Genomic DNA, 19,283 nt, shown 5'->3' with positions numbered 1-19,283 from the left:
CATCTACAAGGCACAAGTCAGGAGTGTGATGGAATACTCTCCACTTGCTTGGATGAGTGCAGCTCCAACAACACTCAAGAAGCTCGACACCATCCAAGATAAAGCAGCCCACTTGATTGGCACCCCATCCACCACCCTAAACATTCACTCCCTTCACCACCGGCGCACAGTGGCTGCAGTGTGTACCATCCACAGGATGCACTGCAGCAACTCGCCAAGGCTTCTTCGACAGCACCTCCCAAACCCGCGACCTCTACCACCTAGAAGGACAAGGGCAGCAAGCACATGGGAACAACACCACCTGCACGTTCCCCTCCAAGTCACACACCATCCCGACTTGGAAATATATCGCCGTTCCTTCATCGTCGCTGGGTCAAAATCCTGGAACTCCCTTCCTAACAGCACAGTGGGAGAACAGTCACCACACGGACTGCAGCGGTTCAAGAAGGCGGCTCATCACCACCTTCTCAAGGGCAATTAGGGATGGGCAATAAATGCCAGCCTCGCCAGCGACGCCCACATCCCATGACCGAATAAATAAAAAAGAAACCACTGCCCTCTCAGTCTGGTTGATGTCGTCGCGGGGGAAGATGACATAGTTGGATGCCCTGGCAAACAAGCCATCCGTCACCTATCATATACACCTATGTGCAGATGACTGAGACACCCTGGAGCTGAAACCTTTGGCGCCCTAGAAGGATCCGACGGCGAAGAAATTGAGGACAGTGGTGACTATAACTGCAATCGACAATGCATGGCCACCAGGTCTGGCCAGGAGCAGCTCTTCATGAAGAAGCCTGCAGACTCAATCTCAGCCTAAATAGCCACTGCTCCTCAGAGAGGTCCAGGAAGCTTAGCCTCTGCTTGTAGACCCTCTCACATGGGTAGTGCTTCCGGCGACCTCAGCCCCTCCATTGGGCCCCTTCCTGCTCTTCGCCAGGCCCTTGTTATGCACCTCTGTCTTATTCATCTGCAGATCCCAGAACTGCACACCATGCCTGCCGCAGATGGTGATGTGCCTCCTCCTCTGATGTACTGTTGAAGAGATCCATTTTGCCCCCATCCTGATCGTGTCAGTTTGAGAGGCTCCAAAATGTAGATAAATTTGTCTGAGGGAACTGAGTGCCCAGCTGCAATATCTCACCTTTTATTAAGATGTGTCAATCACTGGTTTAAAGGGCCAAATGACCTTCGGCTGCATCTCGCCTCCATTTCTATGGCGTGTTTCAGAAGCCACGGGAGACACATTCAGGAGAAGTTAAACTAGTTTCTGTTGCAGAATCCACAAAAAATTAAGTAGCTAATGTGTTTCAACTACCTGAATTGACCCTTTAAATATCGGCCCACTGGCTTTAAGTGGCGGTAGGACTTCTGGGTTTCTGTTGTACACGCATCCAAACCTGCCTGGGTTAAACCAGGAAGTGGGCGCGTTGGAGCCAGGATGCGGTCCTGCTCCAAAAAGCTGGTACTTTAACCTCCCACCTGCCCCCAACCCACCTGTTCTCGGGGGTTAAGTCTGCAATCCTAACGTTGCCGATGACCTGAGGGTGTAAAAGGTCATTGTGTCTGAGAATCGCCATTGATAGCATAGCCAGAATCCTGAGAAGGCCCGATTTTACTCATCAGTATTAACTAGCACTATAAAGTAATGTTGCTGTTGTAGATGAACACTAGTGGGTCTCTGTGTACCAGTCAACTTCAAGCAGAAGATTATACAATTAAAGAATAACATATTCACTTGGTTTATCTCAAAGAAACATGTTGCTATTATGGGTTAGAACAACCAACCTGTGTGGAAAATCTGGAATGAAAGAAACTGAATTTGTGAATGTCTGTAATAAATCTTATTCTGTTGATTGTCTATCTTATCTGTATAGGCAATTTCTGCAGTGAAATAGTTTTGTTATCTTCTAATTAAATACTTGCAAATCCTAACTGGTACAGTTCCCCATAGGTGTCATTCTTCATGTTTGTGTGCATGGTGTTTTCAAGTTAAAGCAGCCCGCTTGATTGGCACACCATCCACCACCCTAAACATTCACTCCCTTCACCACCGGCGCACTGTGGCTGCAGTGTGCACCATCCACAGGATGCACTGCAGCAACTCGCCAAGGCTTCTTCGACAGCACCTCCCAAACCCACGTCCTCTACCACCTAGAAGGACAAGGGCAGCAGGCACATGGGAACAACACCACCTGCACGTTCCCCTCCAAGTCACACACCATCCCGACTTGGAAATATATCGCCGTTCCTTCATTATCGCTGGGTCAAAATCCTGGAACTCCCTTCCTAACAGCACTGTGGGAGAACCTTCACCACACGGACTGCAGTGGTTCAAGAAGGCGGCTCACCACCACCTTCTCGAGGGCAATTAGGGATGGGCAATAAATGCTGGCCTTGCCAGCGACGCCCACATCCCGTGAACGAATAAAAAAAAAAGTTATTATGCTTTATATGAACTCACCATACTCCAACCTTGTAGAGACATTAGGTTTCATACATTCAGTATAATCAAAGTTTGAAGTCATGTAAATAATATGAAGAGTAATGTATTTCTGTTGTTTAGTTTCTCACCAGTTTTCTCCTCTCCTGCAGTTGTTGACTCCTTGCTGGGGTACGGTTCTACTAGGACCAATCATTATCCAATATCTTTCCCCAAGGAATCTTTGTTAATGTGTGAGCCTTGATAGTGAGTTTCAGCAGGAAACTTGACCATCGTTGGTTGGGGCATAATAACCGTGCTGTTCTCACCTGACACCCACTACTCCCAGCAGGAGTCACTGGATAGTAATCAGCAGCAAGGACCTTGGCCAATTATTCTAATTCCATACCCTACTGATATTGAGGTCAATTGTAGTGTCCCAACAGCCTCAGTACGATCAGGGATCAAACCTAAGACCTACCAGGTTTGTATGGATCAGCTACTGAAAGGATAAACTCACTAAGCCATCAGGACGCAAAAGTAATGCCTATCTAAGGGCTGGGTAATGCAGCAGTTTGCAATAATGGACTTTGAACTCTAACATTGTTTTGGATGTAGCTTAAATTGATGATATTGAAATCTTTCTCTAAGGGCTGTAGTTATCTTTAATGAAATTAAGTTTATAAGGCTTAACGTAGTTCTGAATGGTCATGAGTCAAAAGCACAAATCATCTCACAATCTAGAACAAAATTACACTGAAATGACAGTCTCACTCAAGGCCAGCTGGTTTGGAAAATGGAAGTAGCCCAGTAGGAGGTGTTTTTCTAAAGCTGGAGTTAAGGTGTATTAAGGTCCAATGGATTTAGCCATACAGCATTGACCTGGAAGTGTTTCATAATGAAACTATGTCATAAAACTGGACAAATATTTATCGAATGGGCTGATTGGTCTTTTCTCTCTGAACTCTCTTATGTTCATGTGTTTCACTCTGTAGAACCGATCTTTTATCTGGGCAAGCACAAAATTTACACAGAAATGTAGTTCCAAGAGCAGTCACAGAGTACTTTTATGTTGTAAAACAAAATTAAGAAAGGATACAGGAGAGAGAAGTACAAGGAGAGAAAGATTGAAGAGAAAAGAGGGAGAAAAATAGCAGAGAAACACTGAAGTTGCAATGTGTTAAAAGGGTAGAATTCGGATTGGTGCTTTCCTTTAACTTTTGCACTATGACTGCTTTTTCCCAGCAACACTGTTTAATGTCAGGACATCTGAATAAAATGGGATAGATGAGAGATTTGGCAGAAGGTAATCAATAAGCAATTGAGATCAGAAATGTGAGGTGAAAGAGAAAATGAAAGCAAGGAACAAATACAATAAAAAAAGAGAAACAGAATTGAAGCAGGGGCAAACAATATAGATAACATACATATCAATTTCATAACTTTGAATCACTCTTTTTCTTGTGTGTATTTTTGTATTATTCATTGTTGCATTAAAAAAAGGAAAATCAACCCAAAGATCCAGGGACATCCAAGAGCTAAAAGTAACAATTTCAGGAAAAGTCTAATCATTATATGAGAGAGCTATTACATCTTCTTTTCATTATTTTGCAGCCTCCTGAAACAGCAAGCAAGTCACATCCAATTACCGGTGAAATTCAGGTAAAAGTGTCATTTCATTCTATGTTGCAGTTTATGCTTCATTTTTCTAACACTACACAGTACCAGACATGGTTATCAATTGAGCTTCCAAAATCTGTCTACTGTTCTGTTTTATATCTACATAAGATTATTGATCTGAAATCACATTGTAAAGATATACTGCATAAATAGGTACCAAATTAAAGCAGAACAAGGTAATAATTGCGGCTTTATATCATTCTTTAAATTTTAAGTCTCACATTTTGGAATAGCAAATAAATATATGATGTCATACCGGGACTGATGCATAATGTGAAAGATCCATAAACCAAGAGCATTATAGGTCAGTTCTAATGGATTTTCTTAAGTGTGTGGTAATGATAGAATGATAGCAGTACAATATACATTATTAAATTATGTTGCTATCAGGGTTTAAGCTGATCCTAGAGTATAAGTGGATATTTTCAAATGAAATTGGAAACATGGAGACAATTTAGGCTCCCACTGGAAATTTGTATTTACACTAAAAGTCACACAGAATTATCTCTAAATCAACACACATGATTTACGACCTCACTCTTTCACCTTCCCTCCCTCTCCTCCCCCATTCTGGCTGCAAGCTCCTTTGATGTAGAGTGAAAGATACGATTGAGCTCATAATAATCACAGTAAGGTTTTATTCCTTCCTGGCAAATGACAGGTGCATTGTGATGGATAACGCAAATACCAATGATTTGTTGAGTGTGAGACATAATTCATATAGTTAGTTCCATGCATCATATGGTCAGACTAGATCCAACTGGATCCAGAGTAACTAGAGGTAATCCTATGTTCAACTGGCATCTATTTGATTGTTGGACTGTACCTGTTTATATATTGTAGTGAAATCATAGAGTGGTATTGGATATAAAATTTTCTTGTCAATTGACTTATTCTGCAAACTGCAGGACGGTTTATGGAAATGAGCATTTAGTTATGGCAATAGGGGAGTAGGAGATGGAGAATTAAGTGGATAAGCTTACAGAACCTAAATTCATTCATTCATTCATTGCATTTTGCAACTTGAAAAGGCGTCAGAAAATAAAATCAACAAAAAAAGAGATGTCAACTCCTTTTTCTTACTGTCACTTAGAATCCTTTTTTTCCCCTTAGTTACAAATGAACTATGACAAGCACATTGGAAATCTCATTGTTCATGTGCTACAAGCCCGGAATCTTGCTCCGAGAGACAACAATGGTTATTCAGATCCATTTGTTAAGGTTTATCTACTTCCAGGCAGAGGGTAAGGAAAGTATTCATGAACTATAATGTTTTTGCAAAATAAAACATTGTTCCCCCTGTTGCTCTTGTGAAATTGCTTTGGGGCTGATATTAGATTATGTTTCCTTTGTACAATGTTGAACTGCAGATAAATAATGTTCATGGAGATTCCAGCCTTTTCCGCAGAAATTGTTTGCAGATTTTAAGGGCTACTAAGATACTGGTTAGAGTTGTATTTTAAGTCTCTGTAACCTTGGTGACACTATTACTTAAGTCCTTCGTGCACAGTAAGTAAAATTGAACACAGAAGCTGATTCTGACCCACAGGACTCCTGGTTGTGGGTTTGCAGTGTGTTAAAACTTTGCAAAGAGTTATGGCCATAATGTGTACAGTGTGTTGCAATTTACCTGGGGAAAGGAATTTTAATTGGGGGTGGAGACAATGCTATCACCTGATTATCAGAGTTATCTTCTATGTCAGTTACCATGAACTGCACACAAATAATTTAGGGACGGCATAGGCTAGGTACGAGACCTTGGAACTACACATATTGTCCCAGATATTACCACAATGGCATTAATATAAAGCAGTGTATTCTGCATAACAAAGCTTAGATTATTGTTTTTTTTTAACTTCTGAAACATATTTAATTTAGGATTGTATATATGTAGAATGGTCAAAGAAAGGGTATTTGGAAATGTCTCCAATAACAAAAACTGCACTGATCATTCCAAAGACCAATTATATAGCCTTGAAATCCAGAAAGCAATTTATAGATAATGCTTAAGGTCTACTGTTTTTACACAAAATGAAATTTACTGACACATTGTAGTTTTATATAGCTGTTGATTTAATTCATAAAGAATAAATTAATATCCCCTGACCAGAATGAGAGAAGTAACAGAAATATTTTGCCTACATAAAATAGAATCCAACTTTCAATTATTGCCTTGGTGGCTCAGTGGGTTAAAACACTCTCCTGTCACTTCTAAGAAACTTTGTTCTAACCCATCCCAGACGAAAATAATCAATGTTTCCTCTTTCTCTGCCTGTGTCTCTGTAAAGACCTTGGGCAGTCTCAACCCAGTTCCTAGGGGGTGTGCACCCACAGGGAAAGCTGTCCATACGTTTTGGACAAATTGGGATTAAATCACTCAGAGAGGCAACAAGAATACTTGGGGTGAGAAATGGAAAAATTTGCATAGGTGCATTAAAGGATTGGATTAATGTACAACTTTGGAATTAAGTAGATTGAGTAAATAAATCTGGCCCAAGATATGTCTGGAAGTATTTGTTGCCAGCACCATGTGTCAATAAGTTGAAGAATTTACATTTCCCGTCACTTATATTTCTCATCTTGGTAAGTAAAAAAAATTCAATAAAAGATATAAGGGTAGATTTCTCTGACCCTTAGGCCCAGGGAATGCCCATTTCCCCAAGCTCAAAGGTCAGGAAAAGGCAGCAGAGGTCCCTTTTACTTTGCTCCGGGATTTCCATGCTTCCCTGAGGGGGTAGAGCCAACACAGCTATGTTAAGGAGGCAGAATGGGGTTTTCAGGGCCTCCTGCATTATTTTGCTGGGGCTTCACCGGCTGGGCACCTCAGTGCGGGGGTACCCACTGAGACAGTGTACAATGGCCTGCCTTTGGACTCCTGCCAACTGGAAGACCAGGGGGGGCTGTAGCTCTGCTTCAATTTGCTACCCCTTCTGCCAGTGCTAGACTTTGGCAGCATGGTGTGCCTGTGCTGAGGGTTCCCCAAGCTATGCCAAACACTTGGGCCTTGACAGGAGTAGTGCACTTCAGGTGTACTGCTGTCCCGGTGTCAGGCTGACAGGGACCCAAGAAAATCAATTCTATAACATCAAAAATTTTTGAAGTCCAGCTTTTTAATTGGGAAATAGGAATATGGATTAAATATCAATTTGTAAATAGCCAATATTGACATCCCCAATGGCTACTGGTCAATAATTCATATCCCTGGGTTGCCCGTCATTCTAATCCACCTCCACACCTGAGGCAACTTTAATCAATTCTCATCTTGGGGATTGGTTGGTTTCTATAAAATTGGAAAGCATTCCACTTCAATGGAAGAAAAACTGAAGTTTTATGTAAGCACACCCTTTAGCAGTTGATGCTGTTGTGTTAGAGTTCTGTCACAATAGACGACAAAGGATATTAATGACGACAGTACTTTATTCCAAGGAACTAGTCCTAGTTTCTTCCGTTACCAGTCCCCACCATTCTGCATTGACTCCCCCTCCATTTGCACTCGCTAATCAGTGCCATTCCTGACCTCCTGTCACACTTCATGTACATATTTGTAAAGTTATAACTATCTATACTCTACAGATGCACCTGAGAACAAATGTTAAGTGTGAACCACTACTCAGCACCATAGAAGAAATATTTGAGTTTAAAACAATTGATTTCCCTTCTTTGTGTAAATGCTACACACTTCTTAAAAGTACTATCCTCATGAAAAAAAATTGTCAAAAGTCTTTTTTTATTTATTAACACACAACACAATGATATTAATTAAGTCAAAAATCATTATTGTTTACCCCCAAACAATTGACCACATTGTGATAAAAATGATACACAGCTCCTATGTCACTTCTTTCCCAACTAAAGAGGTTTAGCAAACATTTTTTCATGAAAATACTGGCCAATAAATTATTGATCTAATCTATGATACCTCTCCTTTGAATTTTCTACACTGAAATTAATACTGTACTATTCTTTGGATGTTGCTTACCAAACGTTAGCTTGAAGGTCATGTCAGCTGTTTTCATAAAATGTTTTAATATTACCAAAGACATTTATTGAATAAAAATGGAACATGGCAAAATTTAAGACTTAATCGAGTAAGTGATCTGAAAGAAAAGGATCAGGCTCTGTACACATTAAAGGGTATGTTTTTCTCCATTTGCTAATTTTAGTAAAAAGCCAGACATGAGTGTAAAGCAGTGTTCCTTCCTTTATACTCATGTCTACTTTTTGCTAAAATTAATGAGTGGAAGAAAATATGGCCCCAGGGGATTAAATTTTGCAATGCAACTTCCCTTCCTGTGAACACTGTGTGTGGAATAACATCATTAATATGTATCAAGTCACTTCATGCTTATTGAACTGGTCATATTGAAATTCAAAATTAGACTCCAAAATTATTAAAACAAAAATAAGTGCAGTAACATCTGCCCTGCAGCCAACAGAGTTCCGTATCAACCAAGGTTTTCCTAAAGATCAGGAATTTGGGATGTAGCCTTTTCCAATATTGAGCCTAACCAGAAAGTTCCCCTCCAAAACAACACAACCCATTTCAACAGTTTCTAAACAATCTGATTTGGCTTTACCTAAGTTTGTAGCTACTAGATGGAGAATCAATTTTAGATTGACCTATTAAAATCCAGCACAAAGAATGATTTATTAGCTGGCTGGTGCTGTATGATGCCAGAAGCCCAATTACCATGTCCTAGGTAGCTATAGTTACAGGTGTGAGATAGGACAAATTATATTGATCATGAATTCAAAATGTCATTGCAAATTCTCACAAAAATGGTTTGAAGCAGTATTCACTGAAGGTCAAAGAAATATATTATCCTCCCCCCACCCCCCTCACTTCATTGCTTTCATAAATGCCTTGAAGAAACTGACCTAAATAAACCTTTTAATAAAGAATAGAAACTCTACCAATAGGCCTTATGTATGATATATTTTGTTAATATTTTTAAGGGGGCTTGTGCCAATGTCATCCAAAGGGGTTCCCTCCTTCACACTTGGGCCAGATTGCTTTCTCAAGCTTCAGATTTGGACCATCTGTATTTGATGTGGTCTGATTCTGAATAAAAGTTCTTCTTAAAGTTCATTGTCCAATATGAGCTGTCACGACAACTTGCAGTAGCCCCATTGTAAGCAAACAGGCATATTGGAACTGCGCAGTACACTCCTGGAGAAGGGCAGTCCAACAGGAGAGACACTGAAGTAAGGGCCAGAATGGTGCCTTCCTCAAATATTAAATATGTAGGAAAGCATGCAGAGCAATACTTTTAGCATAAAGTGCTCCTTTAACTACATAATATAAAAAATCGAAGCAAGTGTCTCCTTGCAGCAGATACATTATTCATTCTGTCTTTTATGGAGACCCACCATTTTGGATCTCCTCTCACACTGAGTTACTCAATGGAGCCATTCCAATGACATGAGTTACTGGAGAAATTAGTGCTTTAGATCAGACCGAATATCAATCTAGAGCTACCAAAGCTGGAACAATCAGTAATTACCTCAAATGTAATATTTTTTTCTTCTGCAAAGCTTCTGTATAATGCTTCTGGCACAGGGCTGTATTTTCCAATGGGTAGGTGGTACAGCTTGCTGTAGTAATTATCCTCTGTTGCTGACTCTAACTCCATATTTTGAACATTAAGATTCTTTGTTGTAAGTATTCAGCTATTTTAACACCCAAAATATTGAAAAGGGAGCAAGATATCTGTCCCAGTAATAAACTGAATGCTAAATGGGAAAACATTTAGTGTTTTTATAAACAACCCGCCAGTGGAATCCCATTCAAACACGTGACTGGAGTCCTTGTCTGCTGAGGACCGAACTTGAGAAGTATACATGGACTGAGGCTTTCTTATCCTATAATGTTGCCACTCTACTGCCTTCCACATGTCGATAAAACCAATCCATAAAGTAATTTAACCTGACATCTATCAACAGCACTACAAGTTTTACAAGGGAAAGGCCATTTGGAATCCAACTTGAACCAAAACTTAACTTTTTTCAGAACATCTAAACTGTTTAGGAAAGCACTGGTATTCATTCTGGTCATTCCACAATATGGATGTCAAATGAGGGCAGGATTAGACTTAGCATTGGTTTCCCCATGACAAAGTAACTTATAGACACTCATTCTCTAGGATCACACTTGAAAAGTAGCTACTTGGGCTGAAGTGGAGGGAGGAAATAAAAATGTTTCCATATTCATTCTATCAAAAATGTAATTACAAAATATTGATTTTTTTTTTTGTCGGTTTTATTATGTTAGATATTAATTTTAAATAATGTACAGAGCCTTGTATAATCCAGGGAGAAGGCTGGTAACTGTCTGTTTCATATTACATTAGCTGTTTGTTTTAGTGTCCTAACCCAAATACTTATTTTTCCTCCCCTCCCTACACTTTTAATATGAATTAGTTCACATGCTCAGCTTAACTCTCTATCTCACTCTGATTTGTCTTTGCCTTTGTGCATCTTCTTTATTTCTATTTGCTCTGCTCTCTCCTCAACCTTTGGGCGTATTCAGCCAAGTTATGGTTGTCCAGAATGCAAGGTAGTGTTTGCTTTTTCCTTCTGCTTGTAATTTCTGTTGAGCAGACCATTGTGCAAGTTACACTAACAACGCCTGGATGGACTGACTTTAGAGCTGGATTTTCTTTGCACATTTATATCGGGCTGTGTGGCATAACAGGCATTATTTATTTGTTCTACTAACCAGTAATTTTCTTGATGACTCCTTAACACTTCAAAATAAGAATGCACCTCTAAAGTTAGTCACTTCCTAAGTATAAAAGAAATACGATTCTGACTTGATAATCTGACTGTTTGTACCAGGATAGTTAGAAATTATTGGGTTTTCATGGAAATGATGTAATGCAATAATGAAAAAGAATGTCCAATTTTCTGACTTAGTTACCCATGTTTTATGCTGGTTCAGTACAATGCTTTTGGTCTGGGGCAGGGAAGAGAGGGACAGAATGGGAATACAGTACCAGATCCAGATTTGAATCCATGTAAATTTGCTTGTTTCAGTCAAGCCAAACTGCAACAGAATTTACATCAGACCAATACCAGTACAGGTTTTAATAAAATAGCAGATATGAAGAAATCTGCACAGAAACAACACAACACTTGGAGAAGTTAAGTTTTGCCTTATATTATCAACATCACCATTGTATCTTCAGTGGTTATGATATGTTCTTAAATGGAGAATTCAATTTTACATTAAAACATCCAAAATCAAACAACAATCCTACTTAAAGAAATAGTATTGCTTCCTTTTTTTATAGCTGAACATTCTCAAAGACCATACTACAGTCAGCCAGCATACAATTTGGGTAATCAACAAAGGACAAAATCCAAACCTTTTTTAACTTCCTAAAGTAGATATAAAGTTATCAAATGTGCATGTACAGTACACACCAGATAAAATCTGACAATTCACTCTGGCTTTCTATCCCCTCAGCTTCAAATCCTGTATAGCTGAGGTGTCCAAAGTAAAGCCTGTAGGCCATGTTTACCTCATGAATCCTGCAAGTCTATACACAAAGCCAAAGTAACTCGGTTCTATTTGCAATTATATTTTTTACTTTTTGATTTGTCGTGTTTCAGTTTTGTGGGCCTGGGAGTTTGGAAATGGGTATTCTCAGCACTGTAATCTCATTGATGTTTATATACTACAGCAGAACTCAAAGATTTACTCGTACCCCACATTGCGATATTTATATATGGCCTGTGAGCCCCTATGGTGGCCCACAAAAACAAAAAGCTTCGCCATTCCTTCTGTAAGGCGTGACAATAGTAGATGAGTCACTATTTGAAATTAGGACAAGCTGTAGTGATGCTCGAGGAGCAACTGTTTGTTCGTCTAGCATCATATAAATTGTATACCTCCTGTACAAATGGTAAATATCCCCTTTATGGTTACTATTTGATACACATGTGCTCTACATATACATACCAATGTCAGCTTTTGTGTTGTGTGTACTGTGGAGCTAGATTAAACAATTGGCCCAAACGCAGCCAGCCCAGTATGGTTAAATTGATGCAAGGCTAACTATTTGAATTTAGATTTTTAACTATATAATTTTAAGCAAAGTATTTACCAAAATATTAGGATTTACATCTTGATTCCAAACTTCTCCATTTTCAATTACTGTTTTTATTAATAAAAGTTTTAAAGGTATCAAAAAATGGGACCTACTATCAACCAGTTCTTTTTTTCAAAATCAAAGCTGCATTTCCATTCATGAGATGCATGACAAAAGAGCAGATTAACAAGTCTTTGGGGTAGATTTTGACTTTGTGCAATAGTGTAAAATAGGTGATGGCGAATTTGCAGCCCCTTTTAAATCTCTCCTGATTTTTATTTCTATTGAAGTCAGTGGAAAAAAATTGGGAGAGAGGTAAAACAGGCTGCTGATTTACTATCCTCTGTTTTACACTATCGCACAAAATCAAAATCTATCCCTTTGTGTCAAATTTTGTAGTTTGTCAAATATTGTTCTGTGCATGTGCAGATCGAAAAATAAAATATCCTAATATAACAAGTGTTGAATCTGGGGCACTTCTAGTTAAGAGACGATATTCCATTTCCTTGGCCTGCTTATTTCCTAATGCTCAAATTATAACCAAGCTTTGCCTTTAATAATTCTGTCATCAGTTTCTGGAGCCCAGTACCATTGTAGTTTATTTCTTTTTTGCAAACACGATTACAAATTTATCCTTTATTGGTTCCTCTCCAATTAAGCAGTTTGCCTCCAATTAATCTTCTTCAGCTAGGAAGGTAGGTTAGGACTCCCGCTCCTCCCCCATGGTTATCCATACTTGATGGAGGGCAATATAGATGAAATATTCCACGGTCAAGCATTTGGCATCCATAGGTTTTCATGTTTATTTGTCCAGCAGACAATTGGCAAAACTCTTTACATTAGTATGTTTTGCTCTTTTCACTAATTTCTGTGAAAAAGTTGATGTAGGTATAAAATAGCATTTTCCATCTACTTTTTTGCTAAAATTTGTCAATAGAGGAAAATATGGATAACTGCATTTAATATTCAGATGAAGCATTTATTTGCTGTCTTCAAAGTGTAAAATATAAGCTTCGAGTATCCCTTAATTTCAATGAAGTATAATATATTAGCAAATTGAAAATAGATTTTATTCACCTCTGCTAATTTGCAAAGTTTCAAGATTTTAAAATAGTTGATGTGGCATTTAGTAATAAACTTATTTTTCTGTTTGTTGAATGTTAACTTGAAGCTTATCAGCAGTGGTATAAAATGATTGGAGCCAAAAATCTGCAGCCATTCTGGCACACTCCCACCATAACTCCATTGGGAAGGTGGCAGAAGGGTGCAGATAATGCAAGGACTTGGATACATGGGGTCCCAGCCTTACCCAGGTGTTTCCGCCTGGCCTTGCAAGGGACAGAGCCTCCACCTTCCCAAACAAAGTCAGCGGCATAGGAGGGGGCTTAGCTAAACGGGGCCCGGAACTCCTAGCCCAGGAGTTCCTACATTCCTAAGCTGGTTGCAGTGTTGCAGACTGGTACACCAAGTTGGACCAAGTGTATTGGCCCATCCATTGGTAGAGTGAAGCCCACCTCGGGTCCAGGCCTTGACTGTGGCCTGGACTCCTGAAGATTGAGTATGTTTTTGGAGGATATTTCAGCACCCTTAGAGAGGGGGCTGAAGGGGCAATTCCATTTTATTTCCGAAGAGGGGAGACCCATCAACTCCCTTCCCCCCACCCCCCCGCACCCTACGTTAGGATTCCCCACATCTCCACCATGGTGGACAGCCCTAATGGTAGAGGTACCTGCCCAGGTTTTGCAAATAAGGTGTTTTCCCCCTAACCCTGCAAACTTTGGCAGAGTCAGCACTGGAGGTCATCAACAGGCAAATCCAGGCATTTAAACTAGGATCATAAGCCTGCAGTTTTCTGTCCCATCATATTTCATTTTCATACTATTCCCTTCATGTTTTATTGGAAAAACTTTCTCCTCTTGAGTCCTTTATTGTTAAATACTACACATTGACATAGAAGATGGGAGCTAAACAGGTCCCAGCACTGCTACCGCTGTTTTTACTCCAGCTAATGAGTTTAACAACAGTCCCATCAGTCTTCCAATCTTGCCTTGCTCCTGGAGGGGTGGGATTATGATTCACGCCTGTTCAGTGCCCTCCTAGATAGTCTGCCTAAGATCGCCAATTCAGAAAGCAAGTTTCTTAACCTTTACACTAGCAAGCTATCCAGTAGGGTGCCAGTATAAGCTTCATATCACTTTGCTCATGAGTTCATATACATCAAATGCTGATGACTAACCTCTTTGATGTGTCATCAACTCTCCCATTGCATTGATTACAACTACCTCCCATAGGTAAAAACTGTCCCACTGTCATACACATTGTATGTCCAGATGGTGTAGAGAGATCACTGATTCTTTGGGCAGAAGACAGAAGGAAATGCAATTATATCAATATAATGTTACATGGGTTTATATCTATTACTAATAAACGTGAAATTAAACTCTAATAAGTATTGTGGCAGAGCTTGAATATCTGAAAGATTATTTAATGAGATTGACACTGACTGTGGGCCAAGAACCTGGATATTGATATTAACGTTTTGCTTTCACCAGGCTTTCTTTAGCAGATATACATTTGAACAGAAGCATTTTTGGTGGCGGTAAAAATTTAATCGGTTTAAAAATATTGAGGTCTCTGCATTCTCAGTTTTTAACAGAAATGCTTAAGGAAAACTGAAATAATCTTGGGTAAAACACATTTAAAAACATTTTTTTTCGTGGCTTTTCTCCTGAGACTCATTTATTAGCCGAATAGAACAGTTAAATTGTAAATTCATTTCAACACAGGCACAGTTCAGAATTACTATTTTTGGTTGGATGTTTGTACTGAGAGTCAGTAGTGATCTCATTCTATTACATATACAAATGGCACCATATTTTTGGCTACATTTTCACCCAGTTAAGTGAAATTCAAGACTGTTTCTTTCATACACACGGTCTTCGTGAGCATAATAAAGAGATGGGAGAGATTAAAACAATAGTTGATGACAATTATGCAGTGATCACCATGTATCTTTTTTTCCCACCCATTATAAAACATTGGCGTACAATGTACCAGGATAGGAAAGCAGGCAATCTGCTCACAGCTTTCTGCAACTCTTGCTGAGCCAGATGCTAAAAGGTTCACAAGAGCAGCATGAATTGAGTTACCCTTCAATTTCACTATCCTCTTCTGGGTAAACATTGCCAGAACCCTACCTCTGATGGTCAGACCCATGTTTTGTCACATAGAATATACGGCATTAGTACAGCAGTGTAGTCAGCCAATTAGCTCCATTGAGGCCACAGTATATCTGCATTGGTATTTTGTTTTAGCTGTAGTAACATAATGGCAGACAGGAATTTTCTCTGGGATATTAATTCGAAAGCATTTGCAAGTTATCACCATAGCAGAAAGTGTTTATACTGAGGAATTCTTGCACATAATTACATAGGCCTAAAGAAAAACAAAATATGAACAACCTATTGGAAATCAGTGATCAGTGACCAGGTTTTGTAAAGAAACTATTTAATATATCCTATTCAACTAGTTCTGTTTAGAAAGACAGCTTATCTGTAAGGTCAAGGGATTAGTACTTTCTGTGGCCATTGAAAATAATGGGAGGCAAGTGCACTTTAACCAAGACAAATGTAGATTGTTCACTAGTAGGGGGTAAATGCACAGACATATTATACGTGTTTAACCTGAATTTTGTGATGAAAATAAGGTTATCTTTTGAGCTACTTATGTAATTGGAATGTATTGGCAGTTGTCTCACTGTTCTTTTCACATGCCAGTGCTCACTACAACAACAACAACTTGCGTTTATATAGCGCCTTTAATGTAGGAAAACATCTCAAGACTCTATACTAGAACTTTGAGTTTAAACACTTGCAATAGTGTAAGGAGCCTATTCTCTCATACATTTTATTTAAAGTGGAGTTGCTCTTTAAGTAAAACAAAATTACCAACTTGAATCCAATTGGGCAAGCAAAAGCTTAGAATGAAACTATTCTCCCATTTTCTCAAAAAAACTGAAAATGCAGATATGTTTTCTTATTTCTATAATTACTTTTGTCTTTAAATACAACATATATATAATTCCTAGCATCTGATTTATTTAATGATGCATTGTGTTTTACAACAGTGTAGAGAACAAGCGCAGAACTAAGCATGTGCAGAAAAGCCTCAACCCAGAATGGAATCAAACTGTGATTTACAAAAACATCTCAATGGAGCAGGTAATACTGTAGTTTAACAACTCAGTATATTTGCATTGGAGACAGAGTGATTTAGAGACAAGGCATATCTTTGGGAAAATAAGATGCAGCAGAAAAAGAATTGATTCCACTTGGAATAGCACAACCACAAAATTACCACAATAAATTGTGGGAAGAATTCAAATTTGTAGCAGATCATGGAGATGTGCATAAGCCATCCTGAGGCTAACATTTGCTGGTATATTAATAGTACATGAGTTGAATATGGTGAAAGGAAATGATTGAATCTGGAAACTTGCACTGGTAGACACATGCATGCTCTGCTCAGTCTTTTTAATGACATTTCTCAAGTATGAACATTTTTGTGATATTGCTTTCCTCCTAAAAGTATTTTCACCTTTGACAAAAAAACATCAGAAGTCCCCTTCAAACTTGCAATCCCCATCTCTATTTCCACAGCCAGAGATGGAACTCATAAATATCATTCAGAAAAATGACTTCCTATTTAACTCTTCAGGTCTGGCAATATTTAAGCCCCTTGCACTATTTTCTTTGTACTGGAGGGAGGGATGGAAGGTGAAAGGATTAACCTTGCCTGTTCGTATATATGTACCCTTTAATTTTTTTACATATGTAGATTGGAATACTTTTGACTCTCACAGAAGTAAGATTGAACATTTTTAGCTGTTGCCAGTACATTTTTCTGTTTGGCTTTTTACTGCCAAGGTCATGTTTCATTGAAGAATAGTCTCAGTTTTTGCTACATTTGCGTACAAGTGTTTAATATATTTGGATGACATTCCTCAGTCCCTATTTGAACTGAGTTACTAACCTTCTTACCTTTAACAGGTAAATGCCTCGCTAAAATAGCACACAAGAGAATTTCGTTCTGAGCCGCTGCCACCCGTTTTACAGCCCACCCGGTTTTCCTATCCATTGACTTGGACGTCGGGCGGGGTGTAAAACGGGTGGAAGACTGCTGCCGCCTATTTCCCACCTGATGGGAACAATTAGAATCAACCCGATAGTTCCAGCGGAACATTTTCCTCAGGATGTCTTCTTGGTGAAGCAGCATGGCAAGTGCCCCATTCTTTCAAGGTGACCCATTTTTTGCAGCAGTTGTTACAGGTGTAGAAGTAGGATGGAAAGAGGAATGAGGCACATCTGGTGTAGCAGAAGGTGAAAGAGCAGAGTGGGCTGATGTGCACTGGCTGACATCTTGTCAACCTGCAAAAAAATTAATTAGGCTGTTAGTATGAGACACAGAGCCTAAGCCAAACAGTTTGCTAAAAGAAAATACATAATGCTCTGCACTGATCTTTTAAGTATTTCCTCATCTTTATTTAAAATATTAAGAAACTTATTGGTTTACAGATCAGATTCTCAACCAAGCGCACAATGCTGCAGTGGTTCAAGGTACCATTATGTACATTTCTAGATGAATGTTCAGCAGAATATCTGTGGATCCTGAGTAGATTGCTTATTCGTAACATAATTTAGAAAGGTGGCAGCATAGTTTAATTACGTAAAATACTGCGGATGCTGGAATCTGAAACAAAAACAGAAAGTGCTGGAAACAGGCAGTAGGTCAGTCAGCCTCTGCGAAGAGAACAGACAAGTTAATGTTTCAAGTGCGGATCCTTCTTTATTTTCATTATCTTAATATGCTTCAGCAGCAACTTTGATGTGTTAGGGCGTGAATGTTGCACGTGAACTCAGGTGGATCTTAAAGCTCCCATGGCACTATTCGAAGAAGAGCAGGGAGTTCTCCTGGTGCCCTGCACCAGCATTTCTCCTTCAACTAACACCACCAAAAGCAGATTAACTGGTCATTCATCACAGTGTTGTTTGTGGGACCTTGCCATGTACAAACTAGTTGTTCTATTAATCTACACTTCAAAATTACTGATTCTTTCTGAAACACTTGGAGACATCTTTAGATTTGTAATAAGGCGCTACCTAAATGCAAATTCTTTCTATTTTTCTTTCTTTCTCTTATAGATGCACATTCCCATATTGACTTTACTGCCCAATGCAGCCTTCATGATTTATCTCCTCCTAGCTAGGTTAACATTAGCCAAACAAATGTCTATATACTAAATAATGATAGATTGTTTTCATTGTTCAGCGAGACAGTAACAAAATAATCGCAAAATAGAATTAAAGTGGAGGTTAGAGAAAATGTATTTACTCAGAGGGTGGTTCAAATGTGGAAAACTCTGCCCCAAAATGTTGTTAAAGCAGAGTCCATAAATTATTTTAAAATGGAATTAGATGTTTGCTTGAAAGAGGAATATTGAAGGATATGAAGAGCGAACAGAATAGTGGGACTAGATAGAAGGCTCATGGAGAAAATACTGGCATAGATTTAACGGGTGAAATGACCAGTTTATTGTAATATTCTATGATTTCTATGATTCTATAAAGGAGAAAGAGTTTTCCAGTTTTTAAGTCCCCTTCTTATTCTGACAGTCTCTGAACCTATAGACAACTCTTTTCATAGCTCTGTATGATTGATGGGTCTCAGTGTGTTCAAATATAACCTTGCAATTGCCCCTCAGAATGGCCTCACTTTCTTCTAATTATTTTCTACATTTCCTGACATTCATTTATATTTCCACTACCTCTAATCTCCTTATCTCTTGAAAGTGTCAACCAAAGATTTACCCAAATGAATGCATATATACAATAGTCTCATTAATTCATAGATCTGATCCTTTTATGTCTATACCATTATACTAATATATTTTGTGACCTTTTCATTAAAAATTATTCATACAGTCTCTGTTTGCATCTTTAAAAAACTCAATACTACATTAAAAAATTGTGTTTTTTGTCCAAATATTGCACTCATGAAAGCGATGGATGATATCAAGCTCTTTCTACATT

At 38.8% G+C, this 19,283-nt stretch overlaps 1 protein-coding gene across 1 annotated transcript in view; it reads left to right on the top strand.

Annotated features, from left to right (window-relative positions):
- pcloa (piccolo presynaptic cytomatrix protein a) overlaps positions 1 to 19,283 on the top strand; it is a 428,697-nt gene that overhangs the window by 345,201 nt on the left and 64,213 nt on the right. Inside the window, exons 15-18 of the mRNA XM_068005288.1 lie at positions 4,037 to 4,084; positions 5,216 to 5,346; positions 10,632 to 10,658; positions 16,322 to 16,415. Of these exons, the coding sequence (XP_067861389.1) occupies positions 4,037 to 4,084; positions 5,216 to 5,346; positions 10,632 to 10,658; positions 16,322 to 16,415 (300 nt within the window). The remainder of the gene's footprint in view (positions 1 to 4,036; positions 4,085 to 5,215; positions 5,347 to 10,631; positions 10,659 to 16,321; positions 16,416 to 19,283) is intronic.

This window comes from Heptranchias perlo, chromosome 24, assembly GCF_035084215.1.
Source record: "Heptranchias perlo isolate sHepPer1 chromosome 24, sHepPer1.hap1, whole genome shotgun sequence".
Taxonomy (NCBI): Eukaryota; Metazoa; Chordata; class Chondrichthyes; order Hexanchiformes; family Hexanchidae; genus Heptranchias; species Heptranchias perlo.
This window is presented reverse-complemented; position numbering and strand designations above follow the sequence as displayed.